Source organism: Nilaparvata lugens, chromosome 1 (genome assembly GCF_014356525.2).
Source record: "Nilaparvata lugens isolate BPH chromosome 1, ASM1435652v1, whole genome shotgun sequence".
NCBI lineage: Eukaryota > Metazoa > Arthropoda > Insecta > Hemiptera > Delphacidae > Nilaparvata > Nilaparvata lugens.
The window spans coordinates 54,874,965-54,899,000 of record NC_052504.1 but is presented as its reverse complement, the minus strand read 5'-3'; the positions used below and the strand labels follow the sequence as shown (position 1 = coordinate 54,899,000).

Here is a 24,036-nt window from a genome sequence, read left to right as displayed (position 1 = left end):
TTTTTCAGGAAACAGCCCCAAAAGAATTTTTCTCGACGGTTCTACATGTATTTTGGGGCGCTGAATTCCAATCTGAAATTTGCTGACACGCCAGAGGGCGGCTTCACCGCCAAAACCCCCAAAATTTCGGACTTTTTTCAATTTTCCCATTTTATCGCGTGAACCTTGAGTTTTTTAAGAAAAATCATACTTGACAAAATTAAAGAGAATAAAATTTCAAGTAAATTGAGTGGTCGCGCAGGATTCTAAAATTTTTGGTTCCGGAGCTACGAATTTTCAAAAAGGGGTATCTTTTAAGAGGTTTTCAAAATTATGCAAACCTACCACTTCTACCCTATACAACATGGATATTTTTCTAGTATAGATAAAATACCACACATCACGTGAAAGAACAATCCATTAGAAACAGGATACCTTAGGAATTATCGAATTTAGTAGTGGGGGGAGGGGGAATATACCCAAAAATAGAAAATCATGTCCTACAGCCAAAATACAAAGTTTTCATTATAATACCTTTTCAAGGCCTTCCTAACAAAAAATACATATTTCGGCTGAAATCATCTCACGCGGGTTATTTCTATGAGAATCACCCGTTAGAAACATTCAATTTCAGTATTTCCTAGTGGGGGTAAGTCATAAGGATACGTCAAGGATCAAAACTTTAAACACTTATAACTTTTGACAGAATGATCAGATCTCCTCGTACTACAGCTCATTCTTCTCAGCTCGTCAAGGCGGTTCAAAATCATGTATCATAATTGATAAAATTGATTTATGTATCATAAATTTGATAAAAAAATAAAAAATCCACTTTTAGTGTATTTTAGCCCCTATTTAAATACACAGAAAAATGTCCAATTTCTATATTCAAAACTGTGTATCTCGGTAACCCGAAATGTTAAAAAATGGTACTTGGTCTTGATTTGAAGAACAGAATCCTCCTCTTTCATGTGAGGTGAATGAATTTTGTAAAAATATGATCGTGAGGTAAGATACGTTTGATTCAAAAGATTAAGAAATTTGCGATATTTTCCTCATTTTCACAGTCTCGACAGTTTTTCGATAATAAACAGTCATGCAATATGAGTTTAAGGCAACGTAGCTTATAGAGCATGTAATTCTCTTCCATTTGAGACCAATTCCAAATTTCTATCATGTATCTTACTCGTTTTAGAGACTCTTGAATAACAGTAGAATCGCAGAAAAAATTAGAAAATGAAAATGATCATTTTTTTCAATTAGCTGTAACTTTTGAACGGTATTGGAATCAGGAAAACGATTCATGGGCACTGCAGAGCCCTTTTCGTCAGAACAAAATCCTCACAGTTATATCATTGTTCATCCTAGAATCTATTATCCAAATGAGGAAGTCAACCCAAGTGCTCAGATCTGACCGACACAGTTACAACACTAGAAACAGACAGAACATAGACCTCCCACAGCACAGACTCCAGAAGTACAGTAGGTCACCTATGTACACCGGGCCTCACCTCTACAACCAGCTGCCATCTAGCCTAAAAAGTATCCAAGACAGGAAAGCCTTCGTCAGTAAAATAAAGCACTACCTAAGCAATAGACCATACTATAGCCTGGACGAGTTTGTAGACGAGCACACCTACAGACCATAAGGAATAAATTACCCCTACAAAGGGAAGACGAAATGACGATTCCCGCAGTCCTGGCTGCTGGTGAAGACCACAGAAGTATCAAGTAAGTAAATATCAAAAAGGGTATTATTTTAATTCAATGAAGACTGAGTGCAGTGGTCTCTTTATTGACCAAAAAATATAGGCCTATATATTCTTAATTATTTAACGAGAATCCACAATCTACACCGCGACCCACTTGGTCTGTTACCAGTAGGTGACCTGAATAGAATAATGCTATATTAACCATGTTTACAAAATTTCAGTGAAAGATTCTGATGATAATAGTATGGAATCTTTTATCTGCATGGTTTGCCGAGACATTCTAAAATGGCTTTTGAACTCACTCATATTATTAAGTGATATTATATTTTCAAAATAACCCAAGTTGTGAGGTCTCATATTATTACGTTCCTGTTGGAATAATTCATTGAAAACCTTAAAGGATTTCCCAATTCCTCCACAACAGCATGAGCCATGTTTGCTTTGTCAAGTGTTTGTTTTGCAAAACATAACCTACGTTTAGTGTCACACCAGTGTGTGTGTGTTTAAAATATTCGGCGAATATTCAAAAGTATGCGCCGAACTGCATCGACCGGTCGATGTCTGGTTGTCGTTCCATGGGATCACTTGTCTGCCCCGGATCATCTTGTTCGGCTCTGGGTCACCCGAGTCAGTGACTCAAAAGTATCCCTGAAGCCAGCCATAGATTGAATATATCCAGGGCCATCTATAGCTCTCTAGAACTAGTTACACTATAGGTGGCCATGGTATATCCATTGAAGAATAAATATTCATCTTTTTGGCTAAGAGATACAAAAATAATAGTTTGCATTTAAAAAATAAGCAAACTTGATTTGGTTAGACCGGTTTGATTTTTAAAATATTTTATAGAAACGATTATTCAACTGTTGTATATCGAAACATTAAAACATAAGCATTTTTGTCCAAGAATATCTAGTTTCAATTTCACCAGATTTCAGTCTCCAATGTTAAAAAGCTTATTGACGAAGCACATACCTTCTACTTTGAGGCAAATTTGAGGGGTTGAACAACTGTTCGCTCCAGGCCGTCGCTTCATCATGTAACCGCTGTGTTGGTTGCAGTTGTGGCTGCAAAACATAATAAAAAGGTTTTTTTTTTGTAAAAATGCTCCAAATTCTGATAGAGTTTAATAGCTGTGCTTGGAAACTTGAAATAAGCATTTTCTCATATAGTCGCTTCAGTCGCTCAGAATTATTACATTCACAAGTCATCAAGTATTCAAACGAAAATGATTAAAGTGATTAAAGATGATGAATTATAGAGAAGAGACTGCGACTCTAGTCTCTTCTCGACGCAGCATGTGTTTTCAAATGATGAAACTCATACCAGTCGATTTTAGTCTCCGCGACCTTACGACTGTGAGACTGAGTCGATCGTCGACTCGACATATTGGTCGAGTCTCGACTTGAGTCGCGAAGAAGGCTACTATGCATTTATAATTAAGTGAGGTCACAAATTGAACATTTCCTTTCTTTTTTGTTCTATCGTTTTAGATAAGTCGATAACAATTAGATAAGACAATATATTCATGATAATTATAATACAATTTGAGGTGAAGTGAGGTTAGAAATGAGTAGCATGGAACTAAAGTAGTGACAAAGAGCAAAAAAGTCGTAAGGTCGAGAGACTGGAGTATCCTCTACTGGAGTCGTACGATTTGAGTTGAGGTAGGCTCAACTCAAACTACCTCGACTCAAATCGTATCAATCTGTATTATTTCATGGCAAATAAATTAATTAGAATTTGAACATTATTAAAAATATGAAATCCAATTCGTCACTTATTCGCAAAATTAGCACTTTTCTAACTAACATAGCTTGTTCTAAATATATGATTTCATAGAGGAGAGTATTCAAGCTCAGAGATTAATAAGCACAAATTTGAGAAAATCTACGTAGAAATTCATCAGTGAAATAATAATACAACAGGATAATTATGATATAATTCATTGAGGTGTTGGTGTCTGACTGGGGTCTCTGTTCAGCCCTGAACTGGGATAACGTTGGTGTCCGAAAATAATAGCAGGGCATTGGACAAACTGCTTCCATCCCAAACGGACATCACTGATTGCTTCTCACTCGGACACTGGTGTATATTATCATTACAGGGTGAGTCATATTGAACTCAGTTTTGGAAGGGCCTTGCACGAAGAAGGGAAGGAGCAGAAGGGTGAGGATGGTGTCTTTAGACGCGCCATGACATGCAGTTTTAGAGTGAGCAATGGCTTGGTCGGGACAACATCGTGCGTTCGTGGATGAAGAGTTTATTAAAAATGGCGGCTCCCTGATCTCACCACAGCGTGCGACTTGGACATCTTCTTAAAAAAGATAGAGACCCCAGACCCCAAACTCTGCAATAGCACACCACACTGTCACTCGAGGGCTGTGGAGTGGTCGTTCGTGTAGGTTTCGTGGATTATTCTCAACCCAGTATAGAAAATTCTGTTTGTTAACAGTTCCAGCGAGGTGAAAATGTGCCTCATCACTGAAGATCAAATCAGCAGTGCGGGGTATCTGCTGAATGTCTGCATGAATTTGTTCGTGTGTCTAAGTCTATAACTGTTAATTTTTGCACTACCTGAATCTTGTATGGGTGAAATTTAAGGTCTCTTTGCAGTATTCTGCGGACACTACTGAAAGATAATCCTAGTGAAGCGGCATGCTTCCGAACAGAACGCCGAGGGGATTGTTGAATTGAAGCCCGCACTCTATCCACGTTTTCCGCTGACGTTGACGTCCTAATTCGGCCTTGTGGTCTTGTTTTTAATGCTGATGATGTTGCTCTAAAATTTGATACTCAATTTCTGATTGTTGGTCTAGTGGGAATGGGATAACATCGACCAATAGCAGAATGTAAACGGAACGCACGCTGTGCTGTGATCACGGAGCCGCCATTTTTATTAAACTCTTCAACTACGAACGCACGATGTTGTCCCGAACAAGCTATTGCTCACACTAAAACTGCATGTCATGGCGCGTCTAATGACACCATCACCACTCTTCTGCTCCTTTCTTTCTTCGTGCAACGCCCTCCCAAAACCGTAAAGTTCAATATGACTCACCCTGTAATACAGTATAAAAATTAAAATCAAGTACCCTTTTCAACATATGATATTTTTATAACTCACAAAATGAAGCGAATAACTTGAAAATGGCGTCGAAGCCAAAACATGTTGTAAATAATAAAAATATATGTTGAAAAAAGTACTTTCATTTTTTAAAAAACTAGCCCTTGACAACAAAAATTGAACTATAGGCAGAATTTATAAACGATTCTGAAAGACGGTTTTAACCAAGCATGCTTTGGTGAACCAATCAGAACAATTCTAGCAGCTGGTTCTAAAATACCTTATTGTTTTCTGTTAGTGGATGCTAGACATTCAAAGTGTTCTCGCCTGATAACGTTCTTTTAAAAATTGCTTATATAAATATGGGATCCATGTTTCTATGATTCAAGTATCACACGTTAAATGTGTGACATAAAGGTACTTGTGTATCACGGTAATTCTAATTTTGTATTAAAAACAAATCAAGACACACAACCCGTATTAAAATGTTGTTGTAAAGTGGCTGTAATACGTAGATCACCTCTAACTGAACAGACTAATTGAACAGTCTCACCTGAAAGAGGTCGATCGGCTGCGAAAGACACCTTCTTGGAATGGATGCAGATGCGGGCGGAGGCGGTGCCCTCAGCCTGTCACCACCACCTGGCGAGGGACAGGGCGGTGGAGGCGGAGGTCGACCACTACTGGTAGCCGTCAATCCACTTTCGCCTCCATCGTCTCTCCTGTAACAATCAATTATTCCATTCACTACTTCGATTAACATCACTGTCGAGTCTTTAAATAGTGGGCCACATCATAGACCAGTCTTTAGTTCGTATTGTTTTGATTGACTCCACACTAGGAACTGGACTTTTCACGAGTGGAAAGTAATAAATTATTAAATTCAAATATTTATCATTGTTATTCGTACAGTGGATATCGAGAATTATAGTTGAATAGTCCTTTGTATTTTTTGAATAGCTTCACTCTACGATTGGATTTTTTTTGGAGTATAAAGTAATTAGCATACATTGTTTATGGATTTGATAAAGTAGGGAGATAACCATTACTTTTTAGTTGTTCTTTGTATTGTTCGAATGTTTCCACCATATAATAAACTACATAGTACAAGAAGATAATAATTTGAGCAAGACGTTAATGAATTCCAACCAGTAGATAAAAATGTCTATAATCATGTGAAAAATTGTATGTTGTGTATTATTAAACCCTAAGAACTGGAGCTTTAAAGAAAGAAAGTATGTAATAATAGTTCTATTACCGATAGTCAATGAATTCGATCTAATAAGTGAACACTATTGTTATTTGTTCTATAATGACTCAATCACTGAATCCTATAAAGTGGGGGTTTTAAAAGTGGATGGTCACTCACTGATGACCGCAAGAATTTGAGCGAATTAGAGCCCAGCTTACAGCTGTTAGTTGCTCTGACTTAGTTTGACATATATTTGTGACCAAACAATGGTTTGGGAAACATACCGAGAGATTAATAATTATTTGGACTCAATCATAATCAAGTAAATGTAGTGTGCTTGTAATTTCTGTGCAAATTTAGTATTTAGTGCCTTGGTGGTTTTTTTATTTTTCCTTAAGAAAGCCACCTTAACTTGAAGTTGTCTAAAATGTTGTAAAATCTTCATGTGCTCGAGATCAGGAGATTTGCATTGATAAAATGATGATTACTTTCTCTGGAGTTTGTGGTATGAAACAATATGTGCTAAATAAATTAAATATCAGTTGGACTGATGGGTGTTAGCTAACCTAACTGGAATAGTGTACAATTTCATAGCACAATATATCAAGTAAGAACAACTTTTCCTCAAGAGGTAAGCCTGGGGTTTTCTCTATGAGAATTAGCAGTACTCCATTCATCATATTCTCTAGTACAAGTTCATATAATTTATATTGACAGGTATTTAACCACAGTCAAATTAGCTGATGAGTTGATAAAAAGGGGAATACGATTTCTTGGTACTGTGATGAAAAATCAGGCTCCAGAATTTTAGAAAACAGTGACCTACAGTGTGAAAATTTGACATTTGAAAATATTAAACATTTGAAACATTTTAAAACTAAACATTTGTGAACATTAAATATTTGAAAATATATACAAGAGATTCCACAAGATTTGCTGCAAGGGCAGATGCTTTTTTATAAGCTGTACAGAATGGCTTGACAACGAGTCAGTCATTAACTTGTCCACACATCACACATGAGAGTCAGGAACCAGAAACTAGTCAAAAGATGGAGTAAGGTACAGAAGGAATACATTGAAATCAAACAACCAGAGGTGATTAATTCATACAATAGTGACATGGGAACTTGCAGACAGAATGCTATATATCTATCCATCAAGGTCCAAAACAAGAAAATTGAAAAAGCATTTTGCACTAGATTGGCATGGCACTCGTAAATTCGTGTCTACAGATGAGAGAGATAAAAAAGAAAGAAGGAGCTACAAGTAAAGATATTCCACATTTCCAAAGATTCGAAATCAATTTTGGTGGATGGCTAATGAATAAAAACAGTAAGGCAGATGAATGAAAATTGCATTCCTCTCTGATGAAGATAACAGGACAGTATTTAAGGTTGGTAGGAGAACTGGCATAAATTGAACGGTGGATGAAGGGTGCTAAACCTAAATTGGGTAAATTGCAGGCCGGTGAGGTCTAGTGGTCTCAGGAGACTTTGCAACTGCAGCCTGCTAAGATCTCATTTAAGAATTCAAATCCTGCCGGGGGCACGAATATTGGATCATTTTATCACATTACCCTGTACCCACGTACAAAGCTCATGTGGACATCACCCCATAAAAATGATAGTAATTAGCATCAATATTTATATAAAATCAATGAGTAAAAGTAAATATTGTTTAGTAATTTAATGTTATTGCATTACTGACAAAAACATTTTACAAGTAGAATATGGATATCGAAAGCAAATTTTTTAATGCAAAATTGTTACTTTTATTATAATAATAATTATTGTACTCGTATCATAATGGATCAAACATGACAAGTTACCGCCATCCTAATGGCGTAATAATAGACCCGAGTACTATTACAAAATACAGTATAGAAGGTTCTTACAACTGCCAAGTTGTTTGTTTATTTTGGTATTTTCTTGTTTTGTGGAAATTAATATATTACATTATTAATATTGATATTATAGAGCTGACCTGAGTAGAAGAGTCGATGAAGACTGAAGGCCGACTCCATTCTGAGGAACACTTGAGCTTCTCCTAACTGGTGACGGCCTTAACCTTGTACTCGACTCCGGCCAACAAAACTGCTGAAAATATAATAATATCAATCCAAACCTTTCCTCAATTTATGATTGATTAACTGTCCAAATTATTATCATTCCACAGTGACCTAGATAAGAACTAAATTACTGTACTTGCATTCTTGTTATAAAATATGTCAGATAATAATATTCCACAAAATGCGAATAATTCAATCATAGTCGATTGAGAGAAAGTGGAAATAAAAAAATATTAATTCCTCGTTGATGAGAGAAATAAAAGCAATTCTCTTTACTACATCATGGGTGTATTCTTCAACACATTTGGGGTATTTCTTTGTTTCCACTACCCAGAGGTATTCTAAGAGCTTCAACAAAAAGGAAAATGTATTAGTCCTCGATAATTAATTAGTAATCAGCTAGCATTCAAAAGACAAATCAGTGCATAATGTTTGTCCACATCTTCATAAAAAGAGAAGGTTTGCAGGAATATAGAATCGCCTTCAATTGATTTATGTTGAAGTAGCATTCTCACCATTCATTCAAGTCACAGTAAAGCCGCGTCCACACTATGCCGAATGGGGTCGATCGACACTGTTGAACAAGTGTGGACATATCGCCCGGCTTTGTCGAATCATGTCGGGCCGAACCGAATTCAACCCGAATCAAGTCAGTTCGGATCGTGGAAGTCGAATCGAAATCATTAGGGTAGACGTGTTGAACGAGGTTGCGCAACATTTCTCACTGTTCTTTCAATATTTATTTTATTGAACATTATTTCAAGCTTATATTATTGTATTGATATTGCTTGCTTTGAAATTTTAAAGAGGTGGCCCAATGATACATAAGAATCTCCTGTTGCCAAAAACGCAGAGTTACTGCAAGGCGCTGGCTCACTTGAATAGCTGGTCTGAATTTTGTGTCTTGTTTGATGATTACTGGTGCAATTTTACTTAATATGTTTTTCAAAATCGGAATTATTCATTCTGAAAAAGTTCTGAAAGCCTACGTCACATCAGTATTTCAAGTTCAAATCATCAACATCATTATGCAATAAATCCTTCAGTACTATATTTTTTTCTGCCTCGGACAAGGCTGGGCTTTACCCAAAACCTCCTTGGGCGGCGACGACGGCGATCATGCTGAATTCCTACAACTGCAATGATAATTGTGCCAATGCAGCGTCTTCCGAGTCACTCATTGATTCATTAACTTCCATTTAAATTCACTTACACCGGCGTGTGCCGCTCGACTAGTCCACATTTACGGACGTATGTGGACAAGTCAAATATTGAACGTGTCGATCGGCATAGTCTGGACGCGGCTTAACGCAAACTTGATTAGTTTTCTAATGCACATTACTTTCTTTAGTGAATGGATATGGAGCTAAAGACTGGGTGACAGCTATTTTTGAATTTTATGTTCCATGATGAGACACATTGTTGAACAATGATTCGAATTTTAGCATCAAGAGTTTAAAATTTCGAAATGAGTAAAGTTTCCAATAATACAAACCAGTAGAAGAAGAAAATGAGCCTATATTAAGTGATATTTACTAGAAAGATTTTTAACTTCAATAAAATTATCATGCACTGGTTCAATAAGATTATCTATAAAAACTCATTCCTTACCTCTCCAGTTTCAGGTAATGAATCAGCACTTTTCAAACCCTGTCGTCGCAGCAAGTTTAGAATCAGTCTTATATCGCTGGCAACAGAGCTTTCTAACGACTCTAATTGTCTGCAACAAAATAATTCATTAAATTCATTATTTTGAATTCATTAATTAATTAAGGTGGATAATTAGGGTGCTAAACCTGAATTAGGTTTCACATAATTTTGAAAATCGTTGAGTTAGGTATCAAACATGTTTCTCAGAATACATGTTGAAAGTCTCATCAAATGTATTCTATTATGATTTCAGCTTCTATTCAGAACTACTGCCAATTTTATAGAGTTTTTTTAGTGGTGTTATATACATAGAATTTTCAAAGATCATAGAACATTTAGTTTAATAATAAATTGAACTGAATTAAATTAGGATTTGTCGATTTGTATTATTTATTTCCATATATAGTAGTGAGATTCATATCTTTCCTATCCTTTCCTACCTCCACAGTCCACACTATTGACAAATCGCTTTTTGGCTATGAAGAAATGTAATAACAACCACAATATTTCATCTCAATTATGAAAATTTATTATACAATCATATGAAAATAATATTTTCTTGGTGAAAAAATATATTTCATCACTATTAACGAAAATTAATCAAATTTATTGTTGTTATCAACAATTAATTGATTACATCAGACATACTGGAATAACTTGAATCACAGCTATCTAGTTTAGTTCAGGAGGCGTTGGAAGAAGAGAATCGGCAACCCTGTGGTCCTATCATGTCCACTGACTTTCTACATTTTCTCAACAATTTTATCCAATTATTTTGTCACAATAAAACTTATTGTCTGAATAACCACTTTTTCAATCCATTCCCTGTTTAAACAGTACATTTTAAAAAGGGCGAATATGTAAAATATATGTGTTAAAAGGGCGAATATACTGCATAATTTTTTTTTTTACATTTTGGTGAGTGGATTAGTATCATAAACTACTCATCAAGTGTTGAAATTTGAAGTAATATGTTAATAGTTTTTGAAAACATAAGAATATACTGGTTATTTTATTTGTAAATAATTTATTTTACTATGCAAAGTACAAAAACAGCTCCCCTGAAAAAGTATGAATTGTTGGTATCGCCCTTTTTACATAATACCGACGATTTGTGAACATTAAACATTTGAAAATATATACAAGAGATTCCACAAGATTTGCTGCAAGGGCAGATGCTTTTTTATAGGCTGTACAGAATGGCTTGACAACGAGTCAGTGATTAACTTGTCCACACATCACACATGAGAGTCAGGAACCAGAAACTAGTCAAAAGATGGAGTAAGGTACAGAAGGAATACATTGAAATCAAACAATCAGAGGTGATTAATTCATACAATAGTGACATGGGAACTTGCAGACAGAATGCTATATATCTATCCATCAAGGTCCAAAACAAGAAAATTGAAAAAGCATTTTGCACTAGATTGGCATGGCACTCGTAAATTCGTGTCTACAGATGTGAGAGATAAAAAAGAAAGAAGGAGCTACAAGTAAAGATATTCCACATTTCCAAAGATTCGAACTCAATTTTGGTGGATGGCTAATGAATAAAAACAGTAAGGCAGATGAATGAAAATTGCATTCCTCTCTGATGAAGATAACAGGACAGTATTTAAGGTTGGTAGGAGAACTGGCATAAATTGAACGGTGGATGAAGGGTGCTAAACCTAAATTGGGTAAATTGCAGGCCGGTGAGGTCTAGTGGTCTCAGGAGACTTTGCAACTGCAGCCTGCTAAGATCTCATTTAAGAATTCAAATCCTGCCGGGAGCACGGATATTGGAACATTCTATCACATTACCCTGTACCCACGTACAAAGCTCATGTTGACATCACCCCATAAAAATGATAGTAATTAGCATCAATATTTATATAAAATCAATGAGTAAAAGTAAATATTGTTTAGTAATTTAATGTTATTGCATTACTGACAAAAACATTTTACAAGTAGAATATGGATATCGAAAGCAAATTTTTTAATGCAAAATTGTTACTTTTATTATAATAATAATAATTATTGTACTCGTATCATAATGGATCAAACATGACAAGTTACCGCCATCCTAATGGCGTAATAATAGACCCGAGTACTATTACAAAATACAGTATAGAAGGTTCTTACAACTGCCAAGTTGTTTGTTTATTTTGGTAGTTTCTTGTTTTGTGGAAATTAATATATTACATTATTAATATTAATATTATAGAGCTGACCTGAGTAGAAGAGTCGATGAAGACTGAAGGCCGACTCCATTCTGAGGAACACTTGAGCTTCTCCTAACTGGTGACGGCCTTAACCTTGTACTCGACTCCGGCCAACAAAACTGCTGAAAATATAATAATATCAATCCAAACCTTTCCTCAATTCATGATTAACTGTCCAAATTATTATCATTCCACAGTGACCTAGATAAGAACTAAATTACTGTACTTGCATTCTTGTTATAAAATATGTCAGATAATATTCCACAAAATGCGAATAATTCAATCATAGTCGATTAAGAGAAAGTGGAAATAAAAAATATTAATTCCTCGTTGATGAGAGAAATAAAAGCAATTCTCTTTACTACATCATGGGTGTATTCTTCAACACATTTGGGGTATTTCTTTGTTTCCACTACCCAGAGGTATTCTAAGAGCTTCAACAAAAAGGAAAATGTATTAGTCCTCGATAATTAATTAGTAATCAGCTAGCATTCAAAAGACAAATCAGTACATAATGTTTGTCCACATCTTCATAAAAAGAGAAGGTTTGCAGGAATATAGAATGGCCTATTTCTGTTGAAGTAGCATTCTCATCATTCATTCAAGTCACAGTAAAGCCGCGTCCACACTATGCCGAATGGGGTCGATCGACACTGTTGAACAAGTGTGGACATATCGCCCGGCTTTGTCGAATCATGTCGGGCCGAACCGAATTCAACCCGAATCAAGTCAGTTCGGATCGTGGAAGTCGAATCGAAATCATTAGTGTGGACGTGTTGAACGAGGTTGCGCAACATTTCTCACTGTTCTTTCAATATTTATTTTATTGAACATTATTTCAAGCTTATATTATTGTATTGATATTGCTTGCTTTGAAATTTTAAAGAGGTGGCCCAATGATACATAAGAATCTCCTGTTGCCAAAAACGCAGAGTTACTGCAAGGCGCTGGCTCACTTGAATAGCTGGTCTGAATTTTGTGTCTTGTTTGATGATTACTGGTGCAATTTTACTTAATATGTTTTTCAAAATCGGAATTATTCATTCTGAAAAAGTTCTGAAAGCCTACGTCACATCAGTATTTCAAGTTCAAATCATCAACATCATTATGCAATAAATCCTTCAGTACTATATTTTTTTCTGCCACGGACAAGGCTGGGCTTTACCCAAAACCTCCTTGGGCGGCGACGACGGCGATCATGCTGAATTCCTACAACTGCAATGATAATTGTGCCAATGCAGCGTCTTTCGAGTCACTCATTGATTCATTAACTTCCATTTAAATTCACTTACACCGGCGTGTGCCGCTCGACTAGTCCACATTTACGGACGTAAGTGGACAAGTCAAATATTGAACGTGTCGATCGGCATAGTCTGGACGCGGCTTAACGCAAACTTGATTAGTTTTCTAATGCACATTACTTTCTTTAGTGAATGGATATGGAGCTAAAGACTGGGTGACAGCTATTTTTGAATTTTATGTTCCATGATGAGACACATTGTTGAACAATGATTCGAATTTTAGCATCAAGAGTTTAAAATTTCGAAATGAGTAAAGTTTCCAATAATACAAACCAGTAGAAGAAGAAAATGAGCCTATATTAATTGATATTTACTAGAAAGATTTTTAACTTCAATAAAATTATCATGCACTGGTTCAATAAGATTATCTATAAAAACTCATTCCTTACCTCTCCAGTTTCAGGTAATGAATCAGCACTTTTCAAACCCTGTCGTCGCAGCAAGTTTAGAATCAGTCTTATATCGCTGGCAACAGAGCTTTCTAACGACTCTAATTGTCTGCAACAAAATAATTCATTAAATTCATTATTTTGAATTCATTAATTAATTCAGGTGGATAATTAGGGTGCTAAACCTGAATTAGGTTTCACATAATTTTGAAAATCGTTGAGTTAGGTATCAAACATGTTTCTCAGAATACACGTTGAAAGTCTCATCAAATGTATTCTATTATGATTTCAGCTTCTTTTCAGAACTACTGCCAATTTTATAGAGTTTTTTAGTGGTGTTATATACATAGAATTTTCAAAGATCATAGAACATTTAGTTTAATAATAAATTGAACTGAATTAAATTAGGATTTGTCGATTTGTATTATTTATTTCCATATATAGTAGTGAGATTCATCTTTCCTATCCTTTCCTACCTCCACACTATTGACAAATCGCTTTTTGGCTATGAAGAAATGTAATAACAACCACAATATTTCATCTCAATTATGAAAATTTATTATACAATCATATGAAAATAATATTTTCTTGGTGAAAAAATATATTTCATCACTATTAACGAAAATTAATCAAATTTATTTATTGTTGTTATCAACAATTAATTGATTACATCAGACATACTGGAATAACTTGAATCACAGCTATCTAGTTTAGTTCAGGAGGCGTTGGAAGAAGAGAATCGGCAACGCTGTGGTCCTATCATGTCCACTGACTTTATACAGTGAATCTCACTATAGTAACTATCTTCAAATCAAAAATCGCTATATTCATTTAAAATGCTATACTCAACCTAAATTTTAATTCTTCTTGTGCTTGGAAGAGGAAATTCGCTCATTTAATCATCATAACAATTATAAATCATAATACATATGAATTGGCGAGAGCAACAGGCCTAGCCCAAAACTGCTCTATACTCCCAAGTTTTAAAAATTCCAAAAGATTGGTTATATTTTCACTTCCAAGAATTTGATTCCAATTTTAAGTACAAAATGAAAAACTAGAAATTTTGAATTGAGAAGGATGAAGCACTGTACAGTGTGTGTGTAAATCAATATTACACTTGATAATTCACTGAAAACTTGAAAAAATCAGTATTTCAAATATAATAATATCCTAGGTATAAGCCTGTCGTGCTTCTCTGAAAGTTTAAAAGTTACACAGATTGGAATAAATAAAAAAAGAAGCCTATAAACTGATGTGAAACTGACCTACTCAACTGGTCCATGCGAGCATTGAGGTTGGTTTCCATTGTTTTTGTTCGTAATGACCCGCATGTCGAACAACGCTGCTCTCTGTCCAGTTGAGGTATCACTGTCAAGCTTCCTGTAACAAAATTATAGTTTTGAAATCCTAAAAACTTTGACAATGTTTTAGTCTGTAGGTAGTGCAACATTTTTCAGCATAGCCTAACTTACTGTAGGCTATTTATTAAAATAAGATATCAGGTGTTATCAGTAGAATAAAATTAACAGTACTCTTATAGTACTGCTCGAACAAAACAGAGCATGATGAAAATTTTCACATTTTTTTAATAAGAAGCACAATCTGTCTCACAGGCCGACAGAACGTAATTTTCAAACTGGGAAAAATCCCTTTTGGAATTTTGTAATCAAACGTATGCAACAGAAAAGATTCAAACTTGCTCTTTATCATAATGTAGGAATAGACCTGACCTGTAAAGCCCGCGGGTATCCAAGGAATAAACTTTGATCATGATTGGCGCTTGGAGCATAAGTAATAAGATTTGCGAGTCCACAATTGATTAAGCAAATTAACAGCAATGAACCGAAAAACAGTACTAGTATAGAAGAGTAATAATACACGCAGTAGCCAATTTAAAAAGATTTCATTGTGAAATTTATGAAGTGAAGTAGATTAATGAACTTTTTATTAATAGTTTATAAAGATCCTTCAACTTTATGAACATTTTAAACCAATAAACTTAAAACAAGAAATTATAAATTTTTGGAATTTTGGGATATTGAAACAGTTACAGTTCACATTGCAATTTGGATCATCAGGACAAAACTCTCAAAATCTAGACTCTCCCAAATCACACCTATAAACATCAAAGTAACTTACACACAACACCAATAATTATTCCCATTCAACCAATACTGACAGTTAAGATAAGTTAATCTTACTATAGCTAACTTTGATTTACTCTTCATTAAAACTGACTTAGTGGAAAGTGAAGTAGAGTAATAGCTATTTAAGTGAAGTGGCCGGTTGCAGGGCCGAACATGATGTTACCAGTCGAGGCGTTAGATGAGACTGGAATTTCATGCGAGCCCTGCAAGAGACATTCACTGCAAAGTACCATATTTTTCGCTACACAATCAGCAAAAATGATTATGTGAATAAGTAAACAACAACAAATTATTCAATAAGTTACGCAACTGGGAAATAGCCCATAATCAAAAGATAAAAAATCCGGTGTGGCGCACTCACACAACTTTCCTTGCCGTTATTAAAATTGATCACCTGACGCTAGTGTTCACGCGCATCTCAAGTCTACTATTCAAAGATCTGCGCCAGCTGACAGGACAATAACGCTGGATACACACGAGATCTGCTATCTCTTTATAGTGGATGATTTTTAATAGAATCAACAGTTGCCAACAGTATGCAAAATTGAATAATCACATTTTCTCGAATTTCAAGCTTATTTTCAATTTTAGATGGAAATGTTACTGGAGATTAATTGTAGAGATTTTCATGCTCAATCTTTTCCACTCGAAATTTTTCGTTTAAATTATATCTGAGACCTGATAATTGGAAATCTAAAATCAAACTTTGCAGAGATGGGGCGGAGCTCCTGAAATTTTTCAGATATGGAGCTTGTGGCAGTTGATATAGCTTATCAATGACTATTTTAGGTATAAATTTGATCAAAATCGTTGGAGCCATTTTCGAGAAAATCGGGAAAACCCCTGTTTTTGACAACATTTTCGCCACTTTAGCCGCCATCTTGAATTTCATTTGATCGAAATTGTTCGTGTCGGATCCTTATAGTGTAAGGACTTTAAGTTCCAAATTTCAAGTCATTTCGTTAATTGGGAGATGAGATATCGTGTACACAGACGCACATACACACACACACACACACACACACATACAGACCAATACCCAAAAACCACTTTTTTGGACTCAGGGGACCTTGAAACTTATAGAAATTTAGAAATTGGGGTACCTTAATTTTTTTCGGAAAGAAATACCTATGGAATAGGGCAAGGAAAGTCAAAAGTTGTGAATAGAAACAGCTGATCAGACATCTTATTGTTTGCCTATACCATCTGTAGGTAGCGCACGAGGAGAAAACTGTAAGGACCAGGTCTCTCTCGTCGTGCACAATGATTAATAATCCCATCTATATAATAAGAGAGAGTAGGTTTGTGTTGTTCATGTGTTCGTTTGTTCGCATCAAAACATGTCAACTTGTGGATTGCATACCGGAAAACGGGAATGATTTAGATCTCCAAATTTTGAACATAGATTCTAAAATATCAATCTCGTGCACCTGAAAGCCCAAATTTCAATTTTCCTTCTAGATTTTTCAGAATTAATGTTCCAATTCATCTATGCTACCGTACATGAAGTTCCATAGGCATGAAATTCCATTTTAGTATAGCACCTGAAACCGTAAATATCGAAAAGTGAAACAAAAAAAACCACAGCCTCGATTTTAATCTTTAATAGCTCAAATTGTTCGTTAGGATGTGTAGAAAAAACGCTATAAGTTTCAGGGCGGGGAAAATTGAATTTAACCCTTTAAGGGTTAAAAAAGGGGTAAAAATGGGTAAAATAAAAAAAAGTTATAAAATTTCGAAAAAAAATGCGAAAATAATTAATTAAAGGCCCAAATTTTTTTGAAATATTAAAAATTAGTTAAATACCAATGTGAGATACAAAATGAGCCCAACGTAAGTGTTAAAAAGGGCACATTTATGGGCAACATTTGGTAACTTTCGTTATATTTCAATAAAATTTTTACTGCGTGTGTTTAAAAGGGCAGCGATTTAAAAAATGAATTGAAATGTTTGAAACTTATATTCCATCATCCAAAACCCAAAGGGCAGCCCTTAAGGGCAAAATGTGTATGTAGCGTTAAATTATCATAAAAATTTATTTGAATGTAGTTTTAATGGGAAGCAAAATTTAGAACAAAAATTTTATAAATTTAATTTTCCCTGCAATTTATGGGTCAAAGGGCAACCCTTAAGGGCAAAAGTGCTAAATTGCATGCGATTTTCATGATTTTTTTTTTTTTTATTTAAAGGGTACCGATATAAAAATAATTTGAAACAATAATTAATGAAACCAAAGTACACTTTATTAATAAATAAATATTTTTACAATTTTTTAAATTGTTTAAAAAGTTACATTATTTAAAATATTCAAACAGTATTATCGTCTCCCATAGTAGTTGCTAATTGTTGTTCTAGAATGTCAGCGTTGTTGTTGAGGATTGGTTGTGGATGTTTGTACAACCAAATTCTCTGCATTTTAAGCAAGCTGGTGAACAGTGTACACCTCCCTTTTTACACCCGCATCTGGATCCACATCCTTCTACAATGCAAAATAAAGTTCTCAGTAGTTCATCAGGAGCTGCAGCTTTTCCATTGGAATTGGAAGCAGTAAAGAGTTTTCATTTCCCAACCCATTGGGTAGGGTCTAGATTCTGTCCTAACCACGTTTGAAACTGTTATTATACATTATTTTTTATTATACATTACCAAAACACGGTATTAACGAACCACGGTACAAAACCTTGAGTAAATTACCGCGTTTGAAATTTTTTTGTACCCTACTGTGCAAGTATCCAACAACAATAGAAATCAGACTCCTCTCTAGCGAACACGTTCTATGATCGGCATCATAGCAGGGCGCCGAAGATAAAATACTTGTTTTTTTATAACGAAAGAGAAGTAAAAACAAAATTTTTATGTTGAAAATTTATTTATAAAAAATTACTTGTCGTTAGTATTTTTGTTTTCCAATACAAGACTTCTCAGCTTAAAATTTATGGACAAAATTGGAGAAATTAAAATTTAATTTAGGGCTAAGAATGGCCATGTTATAAGATACGCGGGTCCTACACGGGGAAAAAAAGTTCGGAAAACTCGTGGAAATGGCGGCAAACATATGTGTAATTTTATTGTATGCTCAATACTCTATATCCTCTTGACTTTTCTCTCCAATAGATCATGAGGTTGAACCCCCAAGCTAGAAGATCACGAGCCGCTACTGCTATACCATCTGTAGGTAGCGCACGAGGAGAAAACTGTAAGGACCAGGTCTCTCTCGTCGTGCACAATGATTAATAATCCCATCTATATAATAAGAGAGAGTAGGTTTGTGTTGTTCTTGTGTTCGTTTGTTCGCATCAAAACATGTCAACTTGTGGATTGCATACCGGAAAACGGGAATGATTTAGATCTCCAAATTTTGAACATAGATTCTAAAAATATCAATCTCGTGCACCTGAAAGCCCAAATTTCAATTTTCCTTCTAGATTTTTCAGAATTAATGTTCCAATTCATCTATGCTACCGTACATGAAGTTCCATAGGCATGAAATTCCATTTGTTACAGCCCAAAGTGTGTAGGAGGTTATAATTCTGTTACAAGACTATCATTTTCGAACGGCCGTCTAGCGCAACGGTAAAACGCTAGCTTACGGAGCGATGGTCCTCGGTTCGAATCCCCGATGCTTCTCAATTTTTTTGTTCTTAATTTTTTTCCTCGAAACGTATTATTATCAATTATTTTTTGAAGGAATTTGTTATCATTACAATTGAACTTGGATTTTATCAAATAATTATTTTTAATGTAAAATTTTGCCACCAGTACAAATGAATTGGACATAGTCTTCTATCATTGAATTTCATAAGAAAAACATGAATAGAGCACAATAAAATAAGTAATAATTTATATTATTCAGTTATAATGTACTATCAGACACTAATTCCCAGTGAAACGAGTATTTTAGGTATTTTGTTTTGAATTGGGAAAACAAAAGGCTGCCTGATTCAAATTGAGGAGGATCCTAATCGAACTAAAATTTATTGATGTATTGGAAAAATCAATATGATTCTGTGAGGTTTTCAAGTATTATGTATTCTTCAGTTTTCTATACTATAATAAAGGAAAGAACTGGCTTATACATGTAAGGAATTGGGAATTATGTTTGACGCATCATCACGTCTGAAATATACTCAACTGATTAATTTGAAATTTTGCATATAGATTCTTAATTAACCGAGGATGGTTATTTATGCCTATTTTCAGTTCTTCAAGATTTCATTACGTCAAGTTTTCAATTTGTCATGCTTCCAGTTGTTGTATAGAAGCAGCTGAACATTTCTTTTAAAAGGGACACTAGATGATAGGTATGATTGGGGATCCTATTCGAATAAAAATAAATGATTTTTTGTCGCATCAAAACCGCACCGATTTCTCAAACCGTTCAAAAGTTATTCTCATTCAAAAATACTGATAAATCATCCATCTATCCATCATAATAATGGAAAGAGCTGGCTCATACACGTACGTGATGTAGGAAAATTATGTTTGACACATCATCACGTCTGAACTACTGGACTGATTGATTTGAAATTTTGCATAAAGATTCTTCATTAACCGAGGATGGTTATAGGCCTATTTTCAAATTTCGAATTTTTTATTACGTCAATTTTTCATTTTGCAGTTTTAAAATATACCCTTGCGAAGCACGGGTTACCTACTAGTTTAAAATAAACGGAAACTGGAAGTGATCGGAATGTGACCAGTTTCGGGACGGGTATCGCGACTGACCTGTTTGAAATGATGTGGAATGTAAAGGACTATGGGAGCCCGGCGGTGCGGAGTAGTGTGGGGCAGCGGAGGCGGCCAACTCGTCGACCAGGTTGACGGTGGCGGGGGTGGGGGCGGGACCGGGGGCGGTGGCAGTCGACGTCGTCACGTCTCCGGATGTCGTCGGCTGCGTGCTCTGATACAGCACGTGTTGTGGTGTCACTATTCCCGACTCTGAAACTAATCCACAAATCGTTTCACTAAAAACTCAGACATTACACAACTAGTAATCACTATTTGTATTATGAATTATGGAACATTTCAAAGATATGTTCGAAAACCGTAGAATTACTTGTGATTTCTACTTGGTATACTGACATGTCAATGTACCCAGTAAAAATCACCTATTAAGTGTTGAAATGAAGCGAGAAATTCACATCTTCAATCACCTGTGACCGACTTATTTTTCCAACAAATTATGACTTATTTTTCTAACAAGTTATGGAAAAATTACTGCACGAATCATCGATGATCAGAAGTGTAGTTTCATTCAAAAGCCTTGAATGCCGAGATCTTGAATCTTGAGATCTGTAATTTCAATGCCTCTCTTAAAACTTGATAACTGGTGAATAATGGTTTCGATCATGAACTGCAACAATTGAAAAATTGGAATTGTTATATTTGAAGAGTTATAGCAGTTAGTAGTTTTGGTAGTAACTTCAAGCTTAGAAAATATTATGTAAAATGATTTACATGTAAAATTTTACTGAGATAGGCTCTATTATTATTTATCAATTATTTTTATATTTTGATAAAATAGTTTAATACAATTTCATAATAATGCGATAGATGATTTTGTATTAATGATAAAAATGATCAAACGAACACTAATTCATAATTCTGAAGAAACATAATTAATTATAACAGTGTAGGTGGAGAATCATCATTAGCTTTATTTCAAGTATTGTTGGTATTTTGTATGAATTCAACAAATCATACAGCCAAAAATAAGTAAGTTCAATATCTCATTTGTCTGGAAAAGCGGTAAGTAGAATGAGATGTAATTGAGTTCAAAATGTTTTTCTCACACTTAGAAAGCAAAACCAATTTTATAAGATTCCCATTACTAAATTGAGTTCAAAATTTTTTTCTCACACTTAGAAAGCAAAACCAATTTTATAAGATTCCCATTACTAAATTGATAACTTATTTTAGTTACATCTTTGCTTACCTAGCCCAAGATAGAATGTAAGCAAACAAATCCACGAATATGTATCGAGCTCAATTAATGTGAAATGAGTATTTTCATGTATAGGCTAAAGTTCAATAGAGCATTGAACAAGTAGACAATCAAGATGAAAATGGAATTAGTAGCCGAAACATGTCGTGCAAAATAATTTAAAAGGGTACTCAGATTTGAATTTTCATTTATAGATAATCAAATTATGTTTTTCTTTGTAATGAAATTATGTGCTTTTTTGTGTACCGGTATCAGAACAATCCAATGAGGTATTCAATTTTAAATTAAAGGTTTATCATAAATAGCAGGATGTTGATCAGTTTGACATATTTCTTTCACGGAAAAAATTAACGATAAATGATTGCGGTACTTGGATTATAGGTAAAAATATTAATGAAATAATTCCAAGTCTACTTGTTCGAAAGTATAACACTACTCTATTTGCGTAAAGCTGAGGATATTGAATAGAGAGAAGAATAATTTTAAATTCTAAGGGGGAATAAGGCTGGTGCAAATGTTAATAATATATGGTGTGTTCTAGATTTGAGTTCATGACATAATAATGCCGGTATGCAATCAAATTAAATTTGAAGTATTGGTTAATCAATATTGTAAATCAGTCAATAAATAGAATTATGTATGCACTAATTAATGTAATGAGAAAAATTAGATCTATAGAAATAAACTAGATTTATTTTGGCTAAATGCAAAATGTTGCTAATCACTCATAATCACTTATAAAGGTAAATAACCGTTACTTCGGCTATCCCTTTACTTCTTATTTACCTTCAGATTTTGACAATAGAGGTTTGAAAATGTTTTTTCAAAAAAGGAAGCATTCCATATTGAAAAAATTCAATTCCTGCATACAGTCAATATATTTTTGTAATATCCCAAGATCTTTTAGGAAATTCTGCGAGAGAGCTCTGGTTGACCCTTTTTGATTACTTTAGAATAATTAAAAACTTAATAATAATTATTATTATCTGTTAAAAATAGACTCTAGACTGTAATAATCAGAGAACCATAGGAATTTCTCAATATACTTGAAAATATGGCTCCCACTATTATTTCACAATATTATAGAAACCGACTTTTGGAACAAACAGTTGTTCAAAGAATTATTACTTGAATGTATACTATAAAAGGGTAAACGTTTGAATAAAAATGTCGATATACATTACTATTGAAATCATACTAATAAGTGGGGTTGCTTCAATGATCGTTTAAAATAGTTTTGATTTTTGAATTGATCGATGAATTTCGATTTTGAATCGTCAACAAAGTTTGAATGATATGATTAGCATTGATTTTGCATTCGACAAACCGTGTAATACTCATGTAGGTTAGAGGAGGAGCGGCATACTTGGATCTTGGTGGTCCAACAAGGGTTGAGTTTCTCTTGTGCTGTCAATGGACGAAGGCTGTGGTGAAATTCTCAACTCTTGCCTGGAATGCTTCATGTTGTGGGAACTGCTTGAGCGTCTTATTCGGGATTCCAAAGCAGAAGAACGTCCTACAAAGCCAATACATTGACAGCTACAGCACATACAACTAGTTTACTCTAGGACATTCACAAACCTAAATGAATCGCACAGTCTTAAGAAGAGGTCATCGATTCAAGACAGGATGAAAGTAGTCGATTTGAAAGCTTGGGGTTCTGGAAATTAGCGGTTAGTTGAGGGATTGCAGAGGCAAAGTTCATATTTACATATTATGAATAGAAAGAACTTGGATTATAGGTTGAATAAGCTTGAAGATGAAGTAAAAGATAGCAAACTTTCTAGAATCTACAAACTTTCAAAAATCATCTTTTTAAAATGATTTACACAATATATTGTAGAATGTCTTTCATAGACAGACACAGTCTTAGTCTTGCTGGGATGCTGCACCATGTTGATTACCAAATGGTACTAGAGTACAAATAAAAAGGAAAATAGTACTGATTAAAGTTATAAATAACTCAAATTTTATTTGTCATTGGTCACTACTTGGCTACATTGTTACCGTATGAATAATCCGCCAGATTTCTTGGAGCAATTGAAAACCTTTATCGATTCTAGCAAAAACAACCCCAGATTGTCAAGTTCACTTTTGTGTATCACTGAAATATGAGAGACTCATCTTCAGACTCGCTTCAAGTGAAGACCCCCTTTTCAGTGTAGAGGAAATAAATCAACACTAAGAATTGTTTTAAAATATTACGTATTAATTTACTTTTCAGTTGAGTAGCAATTACTTTTACTTGACTTCTTGCTTCACTTGTTTACAGCTTAATACTTGATAACACATTGATTTATATCTAAGACTCTAAGCGACGCGCTTTAAGTAAAGGCATCCTTTTCAGTGTAAAGGAAATAAATCAACATTAAGAATTATT

At 34.5% G+C, this 24,036-nt stretch overlaps 1 protein-coding gene across 11 annotated transcripts in view; it reads right to left on the bottom strand.

Annotated features, from left to right (window-relative positions):
- LOC111057561 (potassium voltage-gated channel subfamily H member 6) overlaps positions 1–24,036 on the bottom strand; it is a 288,140-nt gene that overhangs the window by 17,094 nt on the left and 247,010 nt on the right. For 9 of the 11 annotated variants that reach the window (XM_039436886.1, XM_039436872.1, XM_039436930.1 and 6 more), the window contains 7 exons: positions 23,023–23,172; positions 20,438–20,656; positions 14,831–14,945; positions 13,563–13,671; positions 11,882–11,994; positions 5,312–5,480; positions 2,667–2,758 (listed from right to left, as the gene is read on the bottom strand). In XM_039436886.1, the coding sequence (XP_039292820.1) occupies positions 2,667–2,758; positions 5,312–5,480; positions 11,882–11,994; positions 13,563–13,671; positions 14,831–14,945; positions 20,438–20,656; positions 23,023–23,172 (967 nt within the window). The remainder of the gene's footprint in view (positions 1–2,666; positions 2,759–5,311; positions 5,481–11,881; positions 11,995–13,562; positions 13,672–14,830; positions 14,946–20,437; positions 20,657–23,022; positions 23,173–24,036) is intronic. The other 2 variants (XM_039436881.1, XM_039436933.1) reach the window with 2 other exon arrangements.